Source organism: Canis lupus, chromosome 6 (genome assembly GCF_003254725.2).
Source record: "Canis lupus dingo isolate Sandy chromosome 6, ASM325472v2, whole genome shotgun sequence".
Classification (NCBI taxonomy): Eukaryota; Metazoa; Chordata; class Mammalia; order Carnivora; family Canidae; genus Canis; species Canis lupus.
This window is the reverse complement of record NC_064248.1, coordinates 224,205-249,004: the sequence shown is the minus strand read 5'-3', so window position 1 is coordinate 249,004 and position 24,800 is coordinate 224,205. Positions and strand designations below refer to the sequence as shown.

General features: G+C 40.9%; 1 protein-coding gene and 1 pseudogene across 2 annotated transcripts in view; one reads left to right on the top strand and one right to left on the bottom strand.

Annotated features, from left to right (window-relative positions):
* Window positions 1–6,314: 6,314 nt before the first annotated feature.
* The window catches only part of NIPSNAP2 (nipsnap homolog 2), a 33,546-nt gene continuing 15,060 nt past the window's right edge, over window positions 6,315–24,800 (bottom strand). For both annotated transcript variants that reach the window (XM_025425690.3, XM_025425691.3), the window contains exons 4-10: window positions 22,737–22,831; window positions 22,312–22,382; window positions 21,369–21,509; window positions 20,024–20,055; window positions 11,572–11,666; window positions 9,133–9,216; window positions 6,315–7,475 (exon numbers count right to left, since the gene is read on the bottom strand). In XM_025425690.3, the coding sequence (XP_025281475.3) occupies window positions 7,411–7,475; window positions 9,133–9,216; window positions 11,572–11,666; window positions 20,024–20,055; window positions 21,369–21,509; window positions 22,312–22,382; window positions 22,737–22,831 (583 nt within the window). In that variant the 3' untranslated portion in view covers window positions 6,315–7,410. The remainder of the gene's footprint in view (window positions 7,476–9,132; window positions 9,217–11,571; window positions 11,667–20,023; window positions 20,056–21,368; window positions 21,510–22,311; window positions 22,383–22,736; window positions 22,832–24,800) is intronic.
* On the top strand, window positions 13,569–16,119 carry LOC118355145 (probable protein BRICK1; annotated as a pseudogene).

Here is a 24,800-nt window from a genome sequence, read left to right as displayed (position 1 = left end):
TAGTCAGGATCCCTGTGAGGAGCCTGCTTGCTTCTCCCTCTGCCTATGTCTCTGCCTCTTTCTCCCTGTTTCTCATGAATAAATAAATAAAATCTTAAAAAAAAAGAAAAAGAAAGAAATACCTCCTCATAGCCTACATGAACCATTCTTTCTTAACAGATCACTTGGAAAGACCTGAAAGCCAGGTTTGTGTTTATTCTCTGCAGTGCCAAGAAAGAGAAATTTCAGAACATGCTTTGAAAGTATGCAGTTATATACACTCCCTGGTAGAAAAGTAGGGGGGAGAGGGTAAAGCACAGGTTTAGAGAGAGGCAGGCAGTAGATAATTAAGTGGAAGAGGCTACAGGATTTAATGTAGGAAATTATTTGAAAAATTCATAATTTAACCAAATAATCAAATTTGGCCAAATAATCAGGTAGTTATTTAGTCAAATAAATGAGATGAATCAGATTCCCTTCCAAATCCAAGTTGCAGTAGGAGAAGCATGACCTCGGTTTGGCAACATTGAAATGAGCCTCCCAAAAACAAGGCAGTTGTTTCGCAATCGTGCATCCTGGCCGGCAGCTCCCCCGGAAGCTGTTCTGGGGCATTTGTACTTTCCGCTGGGCCAAGCTCTGGCAGGAGCAGGCGTGCCAGGTCCGCTGCGAGCTGCGAGCTGCCAGGCCCCAGGCCGCGCCTTCCACAGTCAGTGGCCGGAGCCGCTGTGCGCACCGCGTCTGGCTCGGAGGCACCCGCCGGGCTGAGAAATCGTGCGCCGCACGGACCTTCCGCGCCGCCGCAGCGCCCTCGGGCCCACGGGCCGCCCCGCTCCCGGCGCACTGCTCAGCAGCCGCGCACCGTCCCCTGCCTGGTGGGTTGCGGTGAGTCTGACATGACGCCGGAACAGCCGGCCTCTTCCGCGCTTTTCCAGCTCTGGACCCGCGGCAAACAGCCCTGGCTCCCCGGGGCTGCGTGCGGGAGTCGAGAGCGCTGGCGCTGTGACGCCGCCTCCCGTCCCCGTGGCGCCGCCTCCCGTCCCCGTGGCGCCGCCTCCCGTCCCCGTGACTCCGCCTCCCGTCCCCGTGGCGCCGCCTCCCGTCCCCGTGACTCCGCCTCCCGTCCCCGTGGCGCCGCCTCCCGTCCCCGTGACTCCGCCTCCCGTCCCCGTGGCACCGCCTCCCGTCCCCGTGACTCCGCCTCCCGTCCCCGTGGCGCCGCCTCCCGTCCCCGTGACACCGCCTCCCGTCCCCGTGGCGCCGCCTCCCGTCCCCGTGGCGCCGCCTCCCGTCCCCGTGACCCCGCCTCCCGTCCCCGTGGCACCGCCTCCCGTCCCCGTGACTCCGCCTCCCGTCCCCGTGGCGCCGCCTCCCGTCCCCGTGGCGCCGCCTCCCGTCCCCGTGACACCGCCTCCCGTCCCCGTGACTCCGCCTCCCGTCCCCGTGGCGCCGCCTCCCGTCCCCGTGACTCCGCCTCCCGTCCCCGTGGCGCCGCCTCCCGTCCCCGTGACTCCGCCTCCCGTCCCCGTGACTCCGCCTCCCGTCCCCGTGGCGCCGCCTCCCGTCCTTGTGACGCCGCCTCCCGTCCCCGTGGCGCCGCCTCCCGTCCCCGTGACTCCGCCTCCCGTCCCCGTGGCGCCGCCTCCCGTCCCCGTGACACCGCCTCCCGTCCCCGTGACTCCGCCTCCCGTCCCCGTGGCGCCGCCTCCCGTCCTTGTGACGCCGCCTCCCGTCCCCGTGGCGCCGCCTCCCGTCCCCGTGACTCCGCCTCCCGTCCCCGTGGCGCCGTTCTTCATTCCGATCGCGCACACCACTTACGTAAACCAAAAGTCAAGAATTGAAATTGTTGATGGCATTAAATTGAAACAGGAGGCGTCCCTCAAAGCTTTTCTGTGCTCATGGGCCTCCTCTCGTGCTCACAGCCCTGCTCTGGTTCCCTGCTTTGCTGTTTCTCTCTTTTCCGGAGACGCTGCTTCTCCGTGACCTCTAGGCCCCGTCGGCCTGGCGCGCCAAGGGAGGTCCCAGGGTTCCAGCCGTCAGCCTCAGTAGGTGTGGCCACAGGGATGACCCCGAACTGCTGTGAGCAGGTTCAGAAGACCTGGGCAGTGATCTGACCATGAGTCACCGCGCTCACAGTCCTTTTCCAACACGTTTTTGCATGTGTCCTCATGTGATTCTCACAACCCTGGGGTCAGTCGTATAGATATCGCTGTTAAACAGACGGCAGTGGGCTCACAAAAGTTAATGACTGCTACAAGGTCACATTCGGAGCAGGAGCTCGGGCCAGTGATTTCCACGGCAGGCGTCATCTTATGCGTTACTAAGGGAGTTAACGATTTACTGGGGCCGGGAGAGTCTACGCAAGCTAACACTTAACACTTTGATCACAAGTGTTGATGTGTATTGATACAGTAGATGAGTTTTATTCCCGAGAATGGAAGACCTGTTTTATGAAATATTCAGGTGGTGTCATTTGTAATGGTCACTGAACTCTGCAAAAAGTACTAGTTTTAGTACTAGTTAGTACCAGTTAATAGAGGACCGTTCAGTACTTTGCTGATCAGTTTTCAACTCTGAACATACTTTGATGTATGCTTATTGTTTTCCTTTTGAATTTTTTTACTTGTGAGCTTACCTAGGCATATCATCTTAATTTCCAAGGATTGCTAGAGTTTGCATCAAAATAGTATGAATTAAAAAAAAAAAAGTATGAATAAAGACACTGCCCTACTGTCTGAGAGCTCATGTATTTTCCAGTTGGAACTGCCGGACTCCACACTTCCTCTTTTCCCATCTTCCCTTTCTCCCTCTCCATTTATTTCCCCCTCCCTTCCTTCTATGCATTCATCAAGCACATTTTTGAACATCTGTGTCCTGGCCAGAAACTGAAGGCATAAAGTTAATAAATATAATGTGAACTGAAGAAAAGGCCTTTTGACAAGCAGCCATGAGAATATGGGGTAAAGAAGTGGGTTCTTTCAAGTGCTGGTCTGGAGTAGGGCAAAGTGTAGGTTCTAGAGGGCTTTCAAAAGAGAAGGGATGGTGTCACATGAATGATAAAAATGAGTTGGCTCGTGCAAGTAATATTCATCAGACTTACACCCAGCAAATGGAAAATGAGTTTGGAAGTTTTGAATATTCCCAATGAAAATTCATAGTGAGACCAAATAATACAATTTGTTCTTCTAAGGGGGGGGGGGGCTAATAAAAAGATTTGACAAATTGGGCAGAACTGGTAAAATAAAGTGATTATTTGATAAATTAAGTGTAATGAGAGAATGTTTTTGTAAGTCACCAAGAGACCGCCATGTCACTAAATTAGTGGCCAGTCTTCTGAGGTCACCTAACGCCATCTTGCGGCAGCATTGACACGGGTGACCCCATCCTTGATGGACTTCGTTCACTTAGTGCTCATGACATCCCACTTCTGTGAGCTTTTTCCTGTTTCCACGGTGGTTTTTCACTCTCTTCCTGGTTCCTCCTTACCCTGGCCCTCTTCTCTATCTACACTCACTCTCCTAACACCTTAAATTCTGTATGCAGACAATTCATAAATGCCCATCTCCAGGTGAGACTGTGCTTCTGACCTGCAGAATCCACACGTGCCTACCTGCCTACCACGTGAATATCTCAAATTCAACAAAACATTCCTGATCTTCACTTCCTCAAATCTGTTGCACCGACTCCACCTACAGCCTTCCCCTCTCCAGTGTGGAGGCCAAAACTTGGGCCACTTGATTTTTCTCTTTCATTCGCACTCCACAGTTAATCATTCAGGAAATTATCTCGACTCCGCTGTCAAGATATATTTAGAATTTCACCATTCTCCCTATTCCCACTGCCATCCCTTGTCCAAGCCACCATTTAAAAGGTAAGTCAGGGCACCTGGGTGGTTAGTCAATTAAAGAATCTGCCTTCGGCTCAGGTCATAGTCATAGGGTCCTGGGTTCGATCCCCACGTCGGGCGCCCTGCTCAGTGTGGAGTCTGCTTCTCCCTCTAACCCTCCCCCATGCTTGTGCTCTCTCGCTCTCTCAAATAAATTAAATTAAATGAAATGTAAATCAGATCATGCCCTTCCTTTGCTCAAAACCTTCTAATGGATCCCATCTCACAGTAAAAGTCAAAGTCCTTCCAGTGGCCTCTAGCACCCTCCTGATCCAGCCCATGATCTCTGTCTTCTCCCACCCAGTCCTCCCTCTGTGTTTCAGGTGATGGTATTCATACTGCTCCCATGCATGCCAGGCATGACCCTGCCTTGGGACCTCTGCTATAGCCCTTCCCCCAGCATGAAGGGATTCCCTTCCAAACCCTGGCTAACGTTTTTGCTTAAATCTCAGCTTTTCAGTGAGGCCAACTCTGACCAGACATATTTAATACTGTATACTGCCTCTCCCAGCTACCCTTAAGATACCTGACCGGTTACCCTGTTCTACCTTCCCCCACTAGAGCATCTGTCAATTTCTACCATATCATGTAACTTACAGTAGTCTGTATTTTAACTGCCAGTCTCTTCTCATGACTGTAAACTTCACAAAGGCAGAGATTATGTTTTGTTCGTGATGTTATTCTCTGTGTCTGACTTTGGCACATAACAGAAACTCAATATTTGTTAAGTTAAAGGAAGACTAAAGCCTAGCGTGAGGCAGACTGCTTTGTGAAATCCAAGACTTAATTAGGACAAAAATTCCTCTTCCTAGAGTCGGGTATATTCTGAAATAGCCTCGTTTTACAGTTGGTTCGTTGCTCTGTGCTTTTCTGAACAGAAAGCTCCTTTAAAAAAGCAACACAGAAGAGAAAAGCAAAGTTTCAAAAAGAAAATGTCATTTTTTAAAAAATTTTTATTTATTTATGATAGTCACACACACAGAGAGAGAGGCAGAGACATAGGCAGAGGGAGAAGCAGGCTCCATGCACCGAGAGCCCGACGTGGGATTCGATCCCAGGTCTCCAGTATCGCGCCCTGGGCCAAAGGCAGGCGCTAAACCGCTGCGCCACCCAGGGATCCCAGAAAATGTCATTCTTAAATATTCTATTTGGCATCCAGACATCCTGGTGCTCACCAGATACTGAATGGCTTCTAGATGAGGGTTTGGGTAGATAATACAATTTGGAGAGCCTCATCTAACTCATCTAACAACTGTGAGCTCAGTTAATTGATGGTTAATTTTATATGTCTTGACTGCTCTAAGGGATGTCCAGATAGCTGGTAACACATCTCTGGGTCTATGAGGGGTGTTTCTGGAAGATTAGCATTTGATTCAACAGAATGAGTAAACAGATCCATTCTCATCAGTAGGTGAGCATCGTCTAATCCTTTGGGGGCCCAAGTGGAACAGGGCAAAGGGTAAATGCACTCTCTCTGATGGAGCTGGGATGTTCATCTTCTGTTTGCAGACACTGGAGCTCCTCATTCTGGGCCTCTGGCCTTGCATTGGGGTTAAACCATCAGCTCTCCTGATTCTCAGGCCTTTGGACTTGGGACAGAATTATACCATTGGTTTTCTTGGTTCTCTAGCTGGCAAATGGCAGATTCTGGGACTTCTTGGCTTCCCAAACCACATGAGCCAATTTCAGCAAGTCTCTTCTTATGTTTATCTGTATCTAGATATCCTATTGGTTCTTTTTCCCTGGAGAACCCTAATACTCCAGTGAATGATAGAAAATTCCAGACTTCTGCAGGGTTCACTTCAAGTCCACATAATTTGAAGTGAAAATTCCCTCTGTTCCTAGTTTTTTTCCAGTGCTGAATAAGATCACCAGTAAAGGTAATTTGCTAAGAATACTAACTCTACCATTTTTCTTTACATAGTTTAGAAAGCATTTTCACATAAACAGTTCTTTCATTCACATCCTACAAACATGCTCTGAGCATCCAATCAGAAGAACTGCTAAAATGCAGATTTTCTATGACAGAGCTCACCATATCTTCTCCCTCCTATTGCTTCCTGTGGTGCTAAGAAGTCACAAAAATTCAGAGCTGAAGGGATGTTAAATGCCACCGGATTCCACCTCCCCATTTTATAGATTAAGGGAACTGAACACCAAAGAGGGGAAGTGAGTACCTCATCAAGGAGCAGACCATGGACTTGAAAGCACCTGTTGTGCCAGCAGCCCCATCCTCCCAAACACTGTGCACCAGTTCACCCACATCCATTCCTCAAAACATTCCAAAATGGTTAGGGAGAAGCGGATGAGCTTATTTAGTATTTTGTAGACTAACATATAGACTCACTCATCTGTAGACTCACATATACTCACTCAACAGGGGACAAGGTGTTTTTCAAGAAGGACAGGGTCATTTTCAGCACAAGTTCATAAAAAAGACTGCAAACATGTATATGTGAAAATCAAGAGGGTTTTATTGATTTTTATATGTTCTTGGAGAAAACCACATGTAAAAGATTGACATTTGATATGAGATTTATTCACTTTGTTTTACACATAAATTCTTTAATTTGGGGGTCAGATGTAATTTTTCACTTTAACAGGACTTTCACATTACAGTCACAAAATTGGCACACTATATTAAAAAACTAAATCAAACAGAGCTAGACAAAGTATGCATTTTATTCCAACTTAAATCCCAACATGCACCACCCCTCATACATGATCTTAGAAGTATCTACTGTGGGCTTTACTAAAATATTAACTACAGAATGCTTGAGGTCACATATGATTGTTTACAAAATAAAACCTCTTTTCCTAATGCTACTCATTTTATTATAGAAAAATATTACAAATAAAAATTAGTGCTATTCAAGGTGTTCATTTCAAAATCACATATGATACACAGGTTTAACCCATTATCTCCCCTCATACAGAGATATCACAATACATGATGTAAAGCCTGAATTACTGATTAAATGTACCTTAGCAGCCACTACCAGCTTAGTACTGACATGTTTACTATGCCGACTGATTAAAAATAAGAGTGAATTCAAACATTTTCTGGTACTGGGTATACTTCTAATTTGTTCCTAGTCTGAGACTCAGAAAAACTGCTAGAGTAACATAACAAAATCTATATTTCTTCCTGATACAAGAAATTTGTATAAAAATCTGTAATTACAAAACAGATTTGCTTTTTATAAAGAAATTGCTAACTTTTTTTTCATTGTTAGATTCATGTTTGGAGATGATTCAAATTTTAATTTTGGCCCTCTTTTCCCAGATGGTAGAGAGGGGTGGCTGGTAGAAGGTATATTCAACAAACACAGGGATGTTTCAAAGAGGACTACAGAGCACTGTTACAATCAAACTGTAATAGTTTCCTTTCCTGTGATTATGTAAATTTTAAAGAAAAGAGGTTTCTCATAAGCTATATACAGCAGTTACACACTTCAGTGTTTCTTTTTCACTTGAAATACAATTAAAATTAATTTATAACAAATACTTGTCACATAAATTTATGTAGGCACATAAAATCTGTAGCTTTACTGGAGGGGTGAAGTCTTCAGTGGGATCATGATTCTAGATTCCATTTCCTGAATAAGTGGGACTGAAAACAAGGATCAAGGTTATTGTGCTTGTTCTTTTCCAAACAGATGATGGTAAATATACAGTAACAAAGAATGTTCAGAAGAACGTTCAGAAGACATGGTGCTTGAAATCAGAACAGCGTACTGGAAAGTATAGGACTGATCTTGGGGACAGAAATATACAAGTTAATGGTAGATGAGTTAACATCCTAGGAGATGTTAAAATTAAAGCAGATTCTGTCTGGAGGTCTGTTTCATTTGTAGGAACTTAGGAAAGTCCATGTTGCAAGAAAAATGGTGCCTTCTCAAAAGGTTGAGAACTGAACTAAAGTTTTTTTTTTTAAATGATGGTTTGTTTATTTATTTATTTTAAAGATTTTATCCTTTTTTTGAAAGATAGAGACAGAGAGAGCACAAGCAGGGAGCAGAAGGAGAAGCAGACTCCCCGCTGAGCAGGGAGCCCAACGCAGGGTTCGATCTTGGGACTCTGGGATCATGACCTGAGCTCAAAGCGGAGCCACCCAGATACTCCTGACCTAAAAGTTATATAAAATCAAATAATACTGCATGTGGCTATATCTTGTGTAAAGGAACAGACAGATGGCACTTCTAAAACCGTCACTGCTGGGGCAGCCCGGCTGGCTCAGCGGTTTAGCGCTGCCTTTAGCTCAGGGTGTGATCCTGGAGACCCGGGATCGAGTCCCACATCGGCCTGCTTCTCCCTCTGCCTGTGTCTCTGCCTCTCTCTCTGTGTGTGTGTGTGTCTCTCATTAATAAATAAATAAAATCTTTAAAAAAATAAATAAATAAAATAAAAATAAAAAATAAAACTGTCACTGTTGAGTAAAATACACCTCTGGGAACTAATGAAAGTGTAAGAATAAGCAACAAAGTCACATTAGATGCTTTGAACTAAAAGACAAGATAATACTTATTTTCTAGACAAAGTACTCTTTGATTTTCTTAGTAGTGTATGGGCTTAAAATGTACCTGATATGCAACGTGATTGGTACTTACTACCTCTGTCAGTATTGCTGGCTTGTATTCAGCCCAGGTGTTCTTATAAAAATCAAGCAACCAGGTTTTCATAGTATCCGTGCACAGGCATACACATGTGCGTACAGAAAGTCAAAATGTCAAAGTAATTTTCAAAATTACTTTTTAATGGCTGTTATTAAATTATAATTTGGGGGGAATAAGTAACTTTGATGAGAAAGGGAAAGCTGAGAAAAACATTGTGTAATAAATATTCAGAGAATATAGAAAAATACAAAACAAGGTAAATGTTGTCAAACTTAAAACATATAAGGGTCTGAAAACTGTACCAGACAACATACACACTTGCTTTTTTTTTTTTTTAATTTTATTTTTAAACTCTTCACCCAACTTGGGACTCGAACTCACAACCTCATGAGATCAAGAGTCACAGGCTCCACCAACTGCTCCTTCTCCCCTACATACTTGAAAGAATGAAAGCTTCTTATTGAAAAGAAGGCATGTCATTATTAAAGAAAACTCTGCTTATTCTCCATCCCCCCACTGGCCTTAATGATTCACCACCCTGGAACAACATACTTTTTTTTTTTTTTTTTTAAAGTACACATTAGCTTTGGGGTGAAAAAATGTAAAACAGTAAGATGAGATGAATGACAAGTTTTAGCTCTATGAAGGTTTTACCTGTATAATATACCAATTCTTCCCAGCCATGTTTATGCCATGCTGCATTCCGTATATCTTCCCTGGACTGAAGATCCTTGTAAGCTGAAAAATAACCACACAGCATCAGCAAGACTTAAACCAAACAAGATGTGATACATTCTACCAGTATGTCTGTCAGGTATGGAGTCAGCTGCTCAGCTGGTTTTCTCAGAAAGACCGCTTTGGGAATTTAATACTGAGCTGGGATCATTGTGAGCTGGTTATTCTTTTTTTTTTTTTTTTTTTTGAGCTGGTTATTCTGAGCAAAATTATGTTAGGCCTTTTGAGAGAAGCAAAATAAATAATTATTTAACTTTACAATCTAATGCATCCAAGACCTACCACTTTTCAAGCCCAGTGAATTTCCTCAATAACATGTTAAATTCATAATCAGAAGCTGTAAGACACCTGGGTGGCTCGTGGTTGAGCGTAGGCTTTCAGTTCAGGGCATGATCCTGGGATCCTGGGATTAAGTTCCACATCGGGCTCCCTGCATGGAGCCTGCTTCTCCCTCTTCCTATGTCTCTTTCTCTCTCTCTGTGTCTCTCGTGAATAAATAAAATCTTTAAAAAAAACCCCAAAAAACAACTTTCTTAAAAAACAACAACAAACAACTGTAAGACTATAGATAAGCAATATTCAATTCAATTTTGCTCAACATTTCCAAAGCACTACAGGGATGTGGGTGAGAGACTGTGTTCAATGCAGTGGACAGCAAAAAGACAAGTAAAGGCAAGGTCAGTCCCTCCTGAGCACTATGGTATACAGATCTACAGCGAAGAGGCTGGACAGAGTTGTCTGGAAGGTGTGATCTGACCAGGTGGGTCTTGAAGGTTGAAAAGATGTCATCGACAGGAACAGAAGAGAAAAGTGGTTCAGGTGGAGAGAAGGGCATCAGTCTTTGGTGTCATGTGGTACAATTCAGGTGCCTTGGTTTCTGACTCCCAGCCTGGGCAAGATCCTTCCAACTACTGACCAGGGAAGCACCTCCTAGGCATCTTGATGGGGAAGGGGGAGGGCTGCCCAGTCAAGACTCAAAGGACAAAAATCAGGGCTTCCAGTTTTTATTCTGAAACATACACCTGTTCTCCATAGGTTTCCTTCTCCTGACGAGAAGACCTACCCATGTTTATCTACGAGTGTAACCATCTAAAGATAAAATTTCTCTGAACTAGTAATGGAGTATAAATTTATAACATAAAATTTGGAAGATGCTGAAAGATAGATGGAAAAAAAATCTTTTATCTCTCACCACCCAGAGCAAAACAGCATGAACATGACAAGCAGCAGCATTCCAACTGAGGTCAGGTGCATGGCCAGTAAACCTTGCAGGGAGCACAGGTTAGAGATGGCTGCATTCTTATTTCTTAATTTCAAATTTTCATTTCCTTAATTAAAATTCTTTTTATTATGGTAAAATATGCATAGCAAAATTAACATTTTTTAAAAAAAGTTTTTATTTATTTATTTATTTGAGAGGGAGAGATCCATCATCATACCCATCACGTTTCTCTGTCCACCTGCCACGCTAACACAGCAGGCAGGCAGGATGCAGCCCTTGGTGGGACCAATAGGTCAAACTGATACCTCAGTTAATTAACGTGGTCTAGAAATGAGTTATGATTTTTATTTTTTAACTTTTTTTTTTTTAAAGCAGGCTTCACACTGGGCATGAACTCAAGACCCTGAGATTAAGATGTGAGCTGGGGTCAAGAGTCAGATGCTTAACTGACTGAGCCACCCACCCACCCCTTCATTTCTTTAATACTAATAAACATATACAAATGTGCCCAAAATGTACCAAGCTATTAGACCCAGTGGTTGTTCTAGCAGGGAGACAGACAGAAATAGCCACAAAGGGACAACCTACACAGGCATACTGGGCTCTGGGGGCTCAGGAGGAGTGGGTTCACTGGGTGGCAAGGGGATGCATAGGAGTCTGGTCCTGAGAGATACCAAACATGAGGTCAAGCAAAAGTGGGTGGGGATGGAAAAGGTGACAGGGAGGAGGTCCTCTGGAACAATGGATCGAGAGGCAGGCAGTGAGTGAGCATGTGGGGAGCTCCCTCTCTGGATAAAATGCAGGAGTGTTCCTAATGTGTTCTGAGAAGTGTCTAGAAGAGGATGATAGCTTTATCGTCTTCCCTCTCCCATGGCTCCTTGCTTCACTTCTGTTATTCCTTTCACCATTATCCCCACTCTCATGTCAGCTTGCTAATGTGCCCCAAGCCTATGGGCCTTTCACTGTTGACCCCTTTCCTTCTAGATAGCCCAGCACTTACTTTCTATCTGTGATGTTTGGATTTGCTACAGTGTTTAAAGTTAGTGATTTGAGATGTGCTTTATTGCCTAGTATGGCTTATTTGGTAATGGACCCTAAAGTCCCAGGAACACAAAAATGAAGGAACAAATACATACCCCAGAGATGATGTACCATATATAGCTGCCCAATCTGAGAGAAGAATCCTCCCACAGCTTCATTCCCGTCCTGTCTGAAGCGAATTGCACGAGCCCTGTAAGGAAAAATGACAACGTTCAGCTACTGAATTAGGTATGTTAAAACAAATCAGACTTCTTCCCTTCTCAAACAATATGAAGATGAATTGTTTTTAATTATCAAATGCAATCTAAAGTTATTTTAACGTAGATAACATATATAAGATGTAAATGTACTTTTCTGTAGCTATAATAGTCATTTTGGGGGAAGTGGACAGTAATTAATGACTACTAAAATCGGTGTTTGAGAATACATGGTTGCACTGCTGATTCTTGACAGTCAAGAAAATTGGCAGAAAATAGGGCCCATCAACTTAAAGACTGCTTCCCCAAGAATGTGGTGAGATAAAATGAGGGAAATGTGGATGTCCAGACACTTAAGATGCCAGAAGTTACTGTATCTAAGGGAGGCAGGGACCACCCCTGGATAATGGGGTTTAACACAGAGATGAAGGGGCACACCTACAAAGCAGCTGCAGACCATGAATTCTGAAAAACACATTGAAGAATCATGAATGTGGAGCTTCCTGGCATGTATACACCATCACTATAAAAACTAAAGTTGCCTCATGGCATTATAATAGCATCATATGGTGACACATGGTGGACACACTTGTGGTGAGCACAGCATAATGTATAGACTTGTCAAATCACTGCGCTGTACACCTGAAGCTGGCTTAACAGGTGTGAACTATATTTCAATATAAAATGAAACAAAACCTCTGGCTCTTGTTTTGTTCTTTCTTACCATATTAAACCATCAGGAAAATGAGTACCAAATGGCATTCCTATGTGTGGAAGAATGTGTATATACAGGTATCTACGTGTGTAACATGAAATTGTGATTATTGGCTAAAAATTGGCACTTAGCTTAAACTTTCCGTTTTAGGATTTCCTACTGCAAAAGGTATCAGGCTCCTTAAACATCTTTTCATATTTATACCAGGTACTTTACTTTTATATTTAGTGATGCACCTGAAATCCTAAAATGATTCTTTTAAAAAGTATATAGGGGCACCTGGGTGCCTCAATCAGTTAAGTATCCCACTCTCAATTTAGGCTCAGGTCATGATCTCAGGGTCCTGGGATTGAGCCCATTGTCGGGCTCCACACTGAGCAGGGAGTCTGCTTCTCTCCCTCTTCCTATGCCCCTCCCACAACTTGTGCACATACGCGTGCTCTCTCTCTCAAATAAATCTTTAAAAGCATAGCTGGAAAAAAAATAAAATAAAAATAAAAGCATAGCTGGAGTCTCTCAGAGACTCCACACCACAGACCACTCAGTATATTTACATCAACACTGCCCAGATTTAGGTCTGCAGTCTGTAACATCAAGTTACCAGAATTGACAGGATTTGGGAAGACAGATTCATTCTAGTTAATTTAAAGGAGCTGGAGGCATATGAACAAGGATTCCAATCTACTAACATATACAGACACAACTCTTGAGGGACAAGATATTTGAGTTGGCTTGACTAGTACATTCTTGTCCTGGAGGCACACTTCAAAACACCTGAATTAGAACATCTCAAGGCAGGGCAAGGGCAATCACAGTAGGAGTGATAAAGCTAAACTCCTTGAGACTGATTTGTCCATCTCAGCTCTCATCCCCATGAGCTCAACTCTGTGGGGGACACAAGCTTTCAGGTTCTTTTGTGGTGAAGGAGGGATCTCTTGCTGTTGCCCCCATGGGCTAACCTCAAATGATATTAAATTCCTTAATCTTTATATTTAGGATTAAATGATCAATAACTTCAATAAAGGGGAAAGGAGAAAAAATGAGTGGGAAATATCAGAAAGGGAGACAGAACACGAGACTCCTAACTCTGGGAAACAAACTAGGGTTGGTGGAAGGGGAGGTGGGCGGGGGGTGGGGGTAACTGGGTGACGGGCACTGAGGGGGGCACTTGATGGGATGAGCACTAGGTGTTATTCTATATGTTGGCAAATTGAACACCAATAAAAAATAAATTTATAAAAAAATGATCAATAACTTCACAAAAATTACAAATCTGATTGGTAAATTATTGAAATTAAGCAAATCACTGTAACGTGCATTCTAACTCAGGGAAAAACTGTCTTTCATTGTGTGATAAATATACAGGATTATTCATTCCATTATGAATTTTTCTAATTGAGGTACAGTAGGCAAAGAAAACATACTTGCCTTAGCCTGGTAATAATCAGAAGCATGTACTGAAGAGGAGATCACCATCTTAAATAGTTACCTATGTGCCAAAATATAAATTGAATGCTGAACTGACTTTATAAATACTTTCAAAATAATTGAAGAATAACCTCAGTACTTCCTTGTGAAGTCTACAGTGGGCAAGTCTTAATTAGTAATGTGCAAAAACAGAAATAATGAATGATCCTATCCTGTGGGCAATTAAATTATTACGTGTATAAGGCCCTTCCCTAAAACTGGTCCCTTAATAAAATGGTGCCTAGAAGAATAGTGATATAAAATTAACTATGTATATCTTAGTTTTCAAATTAAAAAAAATTCTAACTTGCATTATGTAGCATTTGATAACCCAAGAAAAAAAGATTTATTAGAAATAAGAATCACAGGGGCATCCAGACGGCTCAGTCAGTAGATTGTGTGACTCTTGATCTCTGGGTTGTGGGTACAAGTCCCATGCTGGGTGTAGAGATTACTTAAAAACAAAATCTTAAAAAAAAAAAAAAAAAAAGAAGAATACAGAACTTTTTTTTTTTTTTTGGTGCTAAATGAGATCTTACAAATTATACAGTTTAAAGCAACAAATTTTATAACTGAAAAAGAAGACATATAAGTTGAAAGTAAGTAAAAAGATTCTCATTTAAAGAAAATGAGATATATTTTATATGGCCAATATATATATTTTATATGGCCAATAACCTGCTCTTGGGTCTCTCTTAATTACTGAGGCTTTATGCTATTATATTATTTATTTTTTTCTCACAATAGTCAGGATTTTCAAAAACTATATAAAATTATAATGGTGGCTCCTCTTCAGGTGGCAGCCATAGCGGGCCAAGAGGATCCGGTGCAGCGGGAGATTCACCAGGACTGGGCAAACCGGGGATACATTGAGGTCATCACCAGCAGCATCAAGAAGATCGTGGACTTTCTCAACTCATTCGGTATGTCTTGTCGTTCAAGACTTGCAAAACTAAACAAGAAACTGACAGCCCTCGAGTGGAGAATAGAGTACATTGAAGCATAGGTGACAAAAGGTGAGACTCTCACCTAGAACTATGCCATGCTGCTGCTGGGAAGTTGCTTTATGGAACACAGGCTGACGTGGGAAAGGCCCCAGGAGCCTCAGTTCCTTCCTCTCTTATTATAGAGCAACAGGGCTTATTCTTGTTTTTCTTTTTTCAAAAGTGTGGCCTTTGGGCTCTGCCATGTACATTGATGTGTGATGTGGCATGTGGGAAGAAGTCCAGGGGAACTCTTGGAACCAACATTAGGCATTTTACCTTTTAAGTAACGTTTTGTAGAACTGTTCATCAGTGTGTTTGAAGCGCTCAGAGCCAGTTGCCTGGTACTCTTTGTTAAGGTCCTCTCCATCTCTCTCTCTGACTTTCCTTATAGCTCTCATTGCCTCTGCATTGATTCTATAAACAGTCTTTGTCTCCTTTCCACCTTTGGCGTGGGGGGTGGGAGGCAGTCCTGGCTGAGACACTTACACCCGGGCAAGGTGGCCACCAGAGAATGTCAATGCTAACCTACCAGTTTCTTGTCCTTGAGGGGAGGTCAAGGCCAGACCCCCACTTGGCTTGAAGGGTCATTTTCAGAATTTTCTTTCTGTCACTTGGGGTATCTTTGCCTCTCATATTTCCCTAATAAACTCAATTAAAAAATTATAATGGTAAAAGTTGGTGTTTTGTCATAATACTAATGAGCATGCTTCTCATGTTTCACTACCAAGTTTAATGTAGCTGTTAAGATGGAAGAAATGGATAGTTTTATCATTTAAATCAGGGTTTTCAAAGTAGACCCTCAGACTAAATCCAACCTTCTGTAGCTTGTTTTCATGGCCCAGAACTTAAGAATGATTTCTACCTTTTTAAATGCTTGAAAAAAATCACACCAAAAGAATATTTCATGATACATGAACATCATGACATTCAAATTTCAGCATCCATAAATAAAGTTTTGTTGGAACACAGCTATGCTCATGCATTTACAATCACTCCTGGCCGCTTTCTCACTAAAATAGCAGGGTTAAGTAATTGTTTTGCACACAGAATGGTCCACAAAGCCTAAGATATTTACTATCTGATCCTTTACAGAAAAGTTTTGCCAACCCTTAATTTAAATAAAATATTCTATACTCTTAATTTTTAAAGTGTTTATTAGAAATTAGTGCCACTAATAAAATAAAACTGAACATGTATTATTTTTAAGTTGTTTTTAAATTTGTGGCCATTGAAACACTCTAGCCACCTAGACTTTTAAAACAGCAATACTTTACTATTTTTATATTTCAGATCCTTTCAAAAAGAAATGAACACTGTAGAAACAGATAAAGTTCCCTTTGCACTCCTCCTCATCCCATCTGCTTCCCTCTTCCTCCACTGGTTACTACTTTTTGGAAACAGCTGCCTCTCATGCATGGTTTTATATTTCTATTTCATATGTATGTATCCATAAACAATAATATATCTTTTATATAACTCCTGGTATAAATAAATAAATAACTCTGTTTAAATAACTCTCCTGTTATATCATTTTAAAATTTACCTAACAGACATCATGTTGTACATACTCTCTAACTTGCTGTATACATTCCCAACTTGGTGTTTTCAATATTGATCCATATTGAAATGTTTTACTTTAACCACCATCTCAGATTCTACTGCATGAATACACTATAATCCATTACTCTCAGACACACAGGTTGTTCAAAGGTTTGGCAATTTACTTTTTCTTACATAACCACCAGTTTCTGCCATCCATTCAACTTTTACCGAGCACCTAGGATGTGCCAGGCCTTGTGGACAGAGGTGTAGACCTGGAAACTGGAGTCTTCCCTGGGGTGACAAAGCTCTAACAGAGGCTAGAGGCAGTGAACTGGGGGGTGCAGAGCCCAGACTCCAATTTCACACTTGATTGTGTTGTATTTATCAATTTCCTCATTTCAAATTATCCTTGGATTCACAGTATAAATTCTCTTTAGTGAGGGGTGTCATTAGCAGCTTTACTGAGGTATATTTTATATACCATAAGATTCAATTAGATGTATACTTTTTAAGTAAATTTACAGACTTGTGCAATTATCACAATTCAATTGTGCTAAGATCCCGTGCCCATCTACAATCATCTTGTGTTCCCACCCATAGCCCCAGGAAACCACTCATCTTTCTCTCTGTAGATTTGCCTTTTCTGGATACTTTGTACATATGGAATCAGAGACTATGTGCTCCCTTGGGGTCTTTCACATAGTATGTATTTGTAGTGCACACCAGTAGTTCACTCCTCTTTATTGTTCAATAGTATTCCATTATGTGGATATACCACAGCTTGTTTATCCATTCCTCTGCTGATGGGCATTTAGATTGTTTCCATTGTTTGGTTATTATGAAAAATGTTATAGTCAGCATATATGAGCTTATATGGATGCACGGTTTCATTCTCTTGGGTATATACGCTGCAGTTCTAACTGCTGAGCCATATGGTAATTTCATGTGTAATATTTTGAGTAACTGCCTGTTTTCCCAAGTGGCTGCACCATTTTACATTCCCACCAGCAATGTATGAGGGCTCCAATTTATTTGCAACTTCATCAACATGTATAATCATCTGTTTTTTTAGTTATACCCATCTGAATGTGTGTAAAGTCTTATATCCTTGTGGTTTTATTTTACATTTTCTTAATGACTTAGAGTGTTGAGCACTTTTTCATGTGCTTTTTAGGTATTTACACATCTCCTTTGGTGGAATGTCTATTTAAATCCTTTGCCTACTGAAAGAAATTTTTTACAATTTATTTTATGATTATTACTTATTTTTTTCGTAGTAAAAAACATTAAACTTATCTCAGCCTTTTCACAGTTCAGTAGTGTCAAGTACATTCACATTGCTGGGCAACAGATCTCCAGAACTTTTTCATCTTGCAAAACTGAAACTTGAGGGATGCCTGGGTGGATTAGCGGTTGGGCATCTGCCTTTGGCTCAGGTCGTGATCCCGTGGTCCTGGGATTGAGTCCCACATCTGGCTCCCTGCATGGAGCCTGCTTCTCCCTCTGCCTGTGTCTCTGCCTCTCTGTGTGTCTCTCATGAATAAATAAATAAAATCTTAAAAAAAAAAACCAAAAAACCTGAAACTTGATACCCACTAAATACCAAGCTCCCTCCACCTGGACTCTGGTAACTATTTGTTTTCCATTACTGTGATTTTGGCTACGTTAGGTATTTGTATTAGTGGAATCATATAGTATTTATCTTTTTTTTTTCTTTTTTCCAATAGTATTTATCCTTTTATGACTACCTTACTTTAATGTGCTCAAGGCTCATCCATATTGTAGCACATGGCAGAATTTCCTTCTTTGAAAGGCTGCATAATATTCCTTTACATGTATATATCACATTTTCTTTATTCATCTTCAACGGATATTTGGGTTGCTTCGACCTCTTGGCTACTGTGGCTAATGTTGGAATGAACATGAATGTGAAAATAGCTCCTTGAGATGCTGCTTTGAATTCTTTTGATTATATAACTAGAAGGATGGCTGCTGGATCATACGATAATTCTATTTTTAATATTTTGAGGAACCTCAGTACTGTTTTCCCTAGTGGCTGCAATAGTTTACATTCTTCCTGACAATGGACAAAGATCCCAACTTCTCTGTATCTTCACCAACACTTGTTATTTTCTGTTCTTTTGATAATAGCCATCAGAGACGGTGTGAGATAATATCTCACAGTGGCTTTTGATTTGCATTTCTCTTATGATTAATGATGCTGAACATCTTTTCATATGCTTTTTGGCTGTTTGTAGATCTTAGGAGAATTGTTTATTCAAATCCTCTGTCCACTTTTTAACTGGGTTATTTGTCTTATTATTGAGTTGTAGGATTTCTTTATATATGCTGGACACAAGTCCTTTATTTGAAATGATTTGTAAAATTTTCTCCCAGTCTATGACTTGCCTTTTAATTTTTTAAATGATGCCCTTTGAATTGTAAATGTTTAATTTTGATGAATTATAATTTATCATTTTCTTTGGTGGACTGTGACTTTGGTATTATAGCTAAGAACTCTTTGCTTAGCTCTAGGTCACAAAGATTCTCTATGTCTTCTCAAAGTTTTGCTATAGTTAATTTTGGTATTTATGTGAGGTAGGGTCCAAACTCATCCTTTTGCAAAAATATCCAGTTGTTTCAGCATACTTTGGTGAAAAAACTACCTGTCCCCACAGGACTGTCTTGGTGCATGGATTGAAAACTAATGGCTCATATATGTGAGTTTATTTCTGGACTTGCACTTCTGTTCCATTGATCTGTATGTCTGTTCTTATGCCAGTACCACACTGTCTTGATTAATCTAGCTTTGTAGTCAGTTTTGAGACTGAGAAGTATGAATCCTCCAACTTTGTTCTTTTTTAAGGTTGTTTTAACTCTTTTGGGTCCTTTGAATTTTTGAACCCTGCTGGGGTTTTGATTGGGATTGTGGTGAATTTATGAATAAGCAAAATTGTTATTTTGCTACTTAAATGAAGAAAAAAAAAAAACCCAAGCAACTGTGTCATTGTGGTGCTGTTTATGTGATAAAAACGGCATTTCAAAAAAGGTAATATCTTTTTTTTTTTTTTTTTTTCAAAAAAGGTAATATCAAAGAAGAATATGAAATACCTAATGCAACACTGGGGTTTTATTTAAAAAAACAACAACAACAACCAAAACCAGAAAAAAAACAGAAACCTTACCTCTTAGATATATATATAAAATATTTATGGATGAAATGACATGTTATTCTGGATTTACTTTCAAATAATCTGGGTTGGGAGAGGCAAACCTAAGCAAGATTGGCCATGTGTTGGTAACTATTGAAGCTAAGTAATGGGTATGTAAGGTGTGTGTGGGGGGGATCCATGGTGATATTCTCTCTAGTTTTGTATCTGTTCAAAAAATTTCATAATAGAGGGATGCCTGGGTGGCTCAGTGGTAGGGAACCTGCTTCTCCCTCTGCCTGTCTCTCTGTGTCTCTCAATGAATAAATAAATGACATCTTTAAAAAAAATTTTCATAACAGCAACATCAAATAAAACAGTCGAGTATCAAATCATGGCTTCATCCTCAGATTTTATTTCTAGAATTAACACTATGGCCTAAAATAATCTATTAATAAGATTACAAACTCACCATTTGGTAATATACTCACCAGTAATTACCCCATTCAATCATAGTTCCTGGCTGAAAAGAGATTTGGATTTTGGTCTGTTAGTTCTTCTGTGAAGAAATATGGAAATAGTAGTATAAAAAATATCAAATGACAAAACTAACTTAAAAGTTACTTTTAATAATGTAAAGTGCAACAAATAAAACATGTAACAAAATAATACTATTCACCATGCTCATATCTATCCCATAGTGGGAGTAATATTCTATTCTATTTCATATAAGAAGATAATATTTACAGTAAGTCATCCAATTATGGTTATCAAGACTATGGTTAGGTCCATCCTCCAGATTTATTGAACTCCTGATAAAATTGTTGGTACCCATTCAGACTATTGTGAAATTAAAAAGAAATTCAATTTAATTGGATCACTATTTTTTTCCCAGTATAATGCTGAGTATTAGACTACTAAGATCTACTGCTGGTATATATTCCTTTTAACAATGTTGCTATGCTGCTATCTGGGGTTTCTTTGTAGTAGTCACTTCATGGGGAAACATCATGAATGTCTTTATAAAATATTCCCTTTGATTCTTACAATGCTCTGTAATTTATTCAGCAGTCTCACATTTGTTAGTTGCTCTAATTCAATTATAGCAGATGCTACATATTATACCTAGTTCCGCATTTTAGGTCTTTCTTCTTAAAAATAGCAATGCTGGGATGCCTGGTGGTTCAGTGGCTGGGCATCTGCCTTCCACCCAGGGTGTGATCCTGGGATCCGGGATCGAGTCCCACATCCGGCTCCCTGCATGGAGCCTGCTTCTCCCTCTGCCTGTGTCTCTGCCTCTCTCTCTCTCTCTCTCTCTCTCATGAATAAATAAATAAAATCTTCAAAAAAATAGTAATGCTCTATGGAAAAATGTCAAATAAAAAACACTATATAGGGATCCCTGGGTGGCGCAGCGGTTTAGCGCCTGCCTTTGGCCCAGGGCCCGATCCTGGAGACCCGGGATCGAATCCCACGTCGGGCTCCCGGTGCATGGAGCCTGCTTCTCCCTCTGCCTGTGTCTCTGCCTCTCTCTCTCTCTCTCTCTCTCTGTGACTATCATAAATAAAAAAAAAAAAAAAAAAAACACTATATAAAGATTATATGAAACAAAAGAGCTTAGGAGATGAAATGAAAGAGAATAAGATAAAAAAAAAAAGGAAAGAAGACAGGAATGGGCATTGGAGAAAACAAACCAATCAAGATATTATGCCAAACACACATCACAAAATGTAAACTTAACTTTTGCTATTGGCATTAAGGGGTGCTCACATCTCCTCACAGAATAATGAGAGGGCTGTTAACTTAGAGATTTCTAGTTTAGGTTTCAGTACTTACTCGGAGCTGGTAAGATCTGAGTTCATATATATTAGGTCCTGACCGTGGGATAGGCTCATTCCAGAAACTGAATTCCAACAGCAGCTGATTCTTCCTAGAGAGAAGCATGTTGCTTCTTGCGTTGCGGAATTCCACAAATTCCTTTGAGGGAAAAAATGTGCTGATGATATCCTTTAGTGTTTACATATAAACCCATTTTTGTATCATTTATGTTCCTCCTATAATAGAATACTATCATAAATAGGGTCCTAGGTGGCCTGAGACAGCCCCCAGCTTACATTTTGTTGAACTGGCAAAATAACTATTAGCATTCACTTTCACTCTCAAAAGTATCCAGGTTTAGATGACAAACTACATAGCCATCCTAATTATTTAAATAACAATGTAAGCAAATTCAATTTCCTACATTTTTGAGTTCTCCTAACAGTGTCTGACAACATATTAATAGAAGTGACACAGAGACTACAAAATACCAGATGGTCCAAAAGCCACTTATATTTGGACTGGGAATCTATCTACACAAAAGGTTTTCTTTCCTAATAATGTGTGGCTGTTAAAATTCTCTTCATTGACCTGCACCTATTACTGAAGGGAGGGGGAGGAAGGAAGTCAGCCCAAGGGAGAGACTATGTGGCTGGCAGTTCCTGAAGCAGATTAAGTGTTGGGTAATCCAGGGCTGACTGTGTCTACCATGCTGACTTACTGGCATGAAAGTACTAGCTCACGAGTTTCAAAATACAACTGACTTTTACAATAAGAACTGCTATGTTAATAGTATTACAACTGGTTAATTATGTTTTGATACAACTTTAAGAATCCAAATAATAAAACTTTTACTACAAAAAAATTTATTATTAAAAAAATGATGATAGAAAAGTCATTTAATTATGTCCTATCATTTATTACATCACTAGTCTGAATAAACATTTTTCAAAATCACTACCTGATTTTCTCTGAGTTTATTCATGACTTCTGTGAGGGCTGGATAGCCTCCTTCATACCTCCAGAGGTGGACTGAAATATATTTTTAAAAGGTAACATACATTTAGAGTTTCATGATACTCCTTACCTTGAAAATAATCTACATATACACAATGTTAACATCATACGAAACTGTAATGAGCCACGTGTTGGCATATGAGTTACACCATAGAGTTTCAATAATGGATTCAAATGTTAAAGCAAAAAAAAACCAAAAAATTAGTAGTTTTTGCAATCAGTTGCTGGATAAACTACTTTAACAATAAAACTAGACTAAGACTTATAAGGCTTTGATTATAAAAACAAGCATTAAATTTAGTATTATTTAGGTCATTAACAGTAAAGGCTTGGGGACAAAGGTTTATTCCAAAGACTTCTGCTTCCTACCAGCTTGATCCTGCTCGCCATACCACGTGTTCCAAGTCCCCACCAAAGTACAAGGGTAATGCTTATCTTCGTGAATCTTTGGCAACACCTCTTGACTTAAAGAGAAGAAATAGCAACACTAATTAAACTGACAAGATTATACCAGGTAGACAACACATGGTCAGCAGTAGGAAAAAGGCCATCTACTCTGACAACTGATCTCAGAATATATTTATGATAAAATGATGTACAGAATTAAACTTTTAGCTGAATTCTGCTGCACTCTAATTTTCCACTTATCAGACAGAGGCTTAGGTTTCTGTTATCCCAACTACCTAGAATAGTTGTAAACAACTCAAGTACAGTGATAAAAATGGATAAGGAAGAGCCAAAGGTCCCAGGATTCCAGGAACTACATGGGTCTACTATTTGCTATTTCAGGAGGGGGGCGGATGGGAGAAGTACCTAGGAAGGGTGAAGTCTCTAAAAGCTAAGTTCTGCTGGTTCCCAAGACAAGAAGGAGAGAAACAGGAATAGTAGAAAAACAGCACAGAAGAAATAAGAGAAGAAAGTAATGTTTAAGATCGGGAGACAACAGAAGCAGCATGAGCAGGCAGCTAGCAGAGGCAGAGAACAAGCTGGCTGTAAGGAGGAAGAGGATGGAGCTAGAACACAATAGAATCCGGAAGCAACGCAGCTCCAACTGTCCCAGAGGGCATCAACATGGCAGAAGAATCCAAATTAAAATGCAACATGGACCATAACATGGGTTCGATTCCATTTAACCAGCAGACAGGATTTAACAAGTACCATATAATCCCATGTTGCATCCCACCCCACCCCTGCAGTTCATTACCAGGGGTTGTACAGGAGCAGTGGCAAAGCTGTGACAGGTCCTGGCAGTATGTTAATTTAACCATGGAAACCTTTGTATGGTACAGATTAGTATACAGAGCAAGGCAAAAGGAAGAGCCATAACTGTGCCATCCCAAAATAAAAGCTAAACATGCATATTTTTTGAAGAGAAAAATTATGTACAGTACAGATTCAACAATAAATGCAAAAGGATTTCAAGGGTCAGAAATGGAACCTGTTCCAACTATTTGTTGACACTGAGTGCCAATTAAGTGAGTGATCACTATCAGAGGCTGGGCCACCAGAACTGAGTGCACATGCAATTAAGAGAGAAAAGCTCAGAATTGTCTCTAATGTCTAGCTAAATGAAAACCCATACATGTTTATGACCCAGTACAATGACCACATTTTTTTTTAAAGATTTTATTTATTTATTCATGAGAGACACACAGAGAGAGAGGCAGAGACACAGACAGAGGGAGAAGCAGGCTCCCTGTGGGGAAACAGACGCGGGACTTGATCCCGGATCCCAGGATCACACCCTGGACTGAAGGCAGATACTCAACCGCTGGGCCACCCAGGGATCCCCTAATGACCACATTTTGAAGGGTGAAATGCCACCCTTCAAAAAATACATATGGTGTGATCATCGTACTGGGTCAAAAAGATTAATATTAGAAATAACATGGGACTGATAGAAATCAGGGGTGGGGAAAAATGGATTATGTGAAGTTATTGGAAATGGATTTCCTTTTTTGTCATGACAACCCTGAATGGGAGCCAGTGTAGAAGAAAACCTGTACAGATGACCCACGTGGAGTCCAGAAAGGGGCTGGGGCCTGATGATGGGGCCCAGGTTTTTCACCAATACGAAGGCATATCTTTTTTGCTGGGGACTCCAAAGCTGTTCTGGGAAACCCTGGCCTTACATGAATGACAGCTGTAAGGCAGGTAGTACTTGTACTCAGAATTGGATGCGCTGGGCAGAACCTCATCATTGGGCCCCTAAAAACCAGGAAGGAGTTAAGTCTTTATATACTGGAAACAGGGAGCTGCTGAAAGTATCAGAGAAAAGAAAAAAACATGATGCAGGGAAAGCAGACTCAGGGAGATCAATTTGACAAACTTCGAAGTAATGGATTGGGTGTGGGGCAAGGTACAGATACAACCTTGAGGCCAAGAAGGCAGTCAAAAAGGATGCTACTTAGAAATGGGGCTTAACCAGCTGGG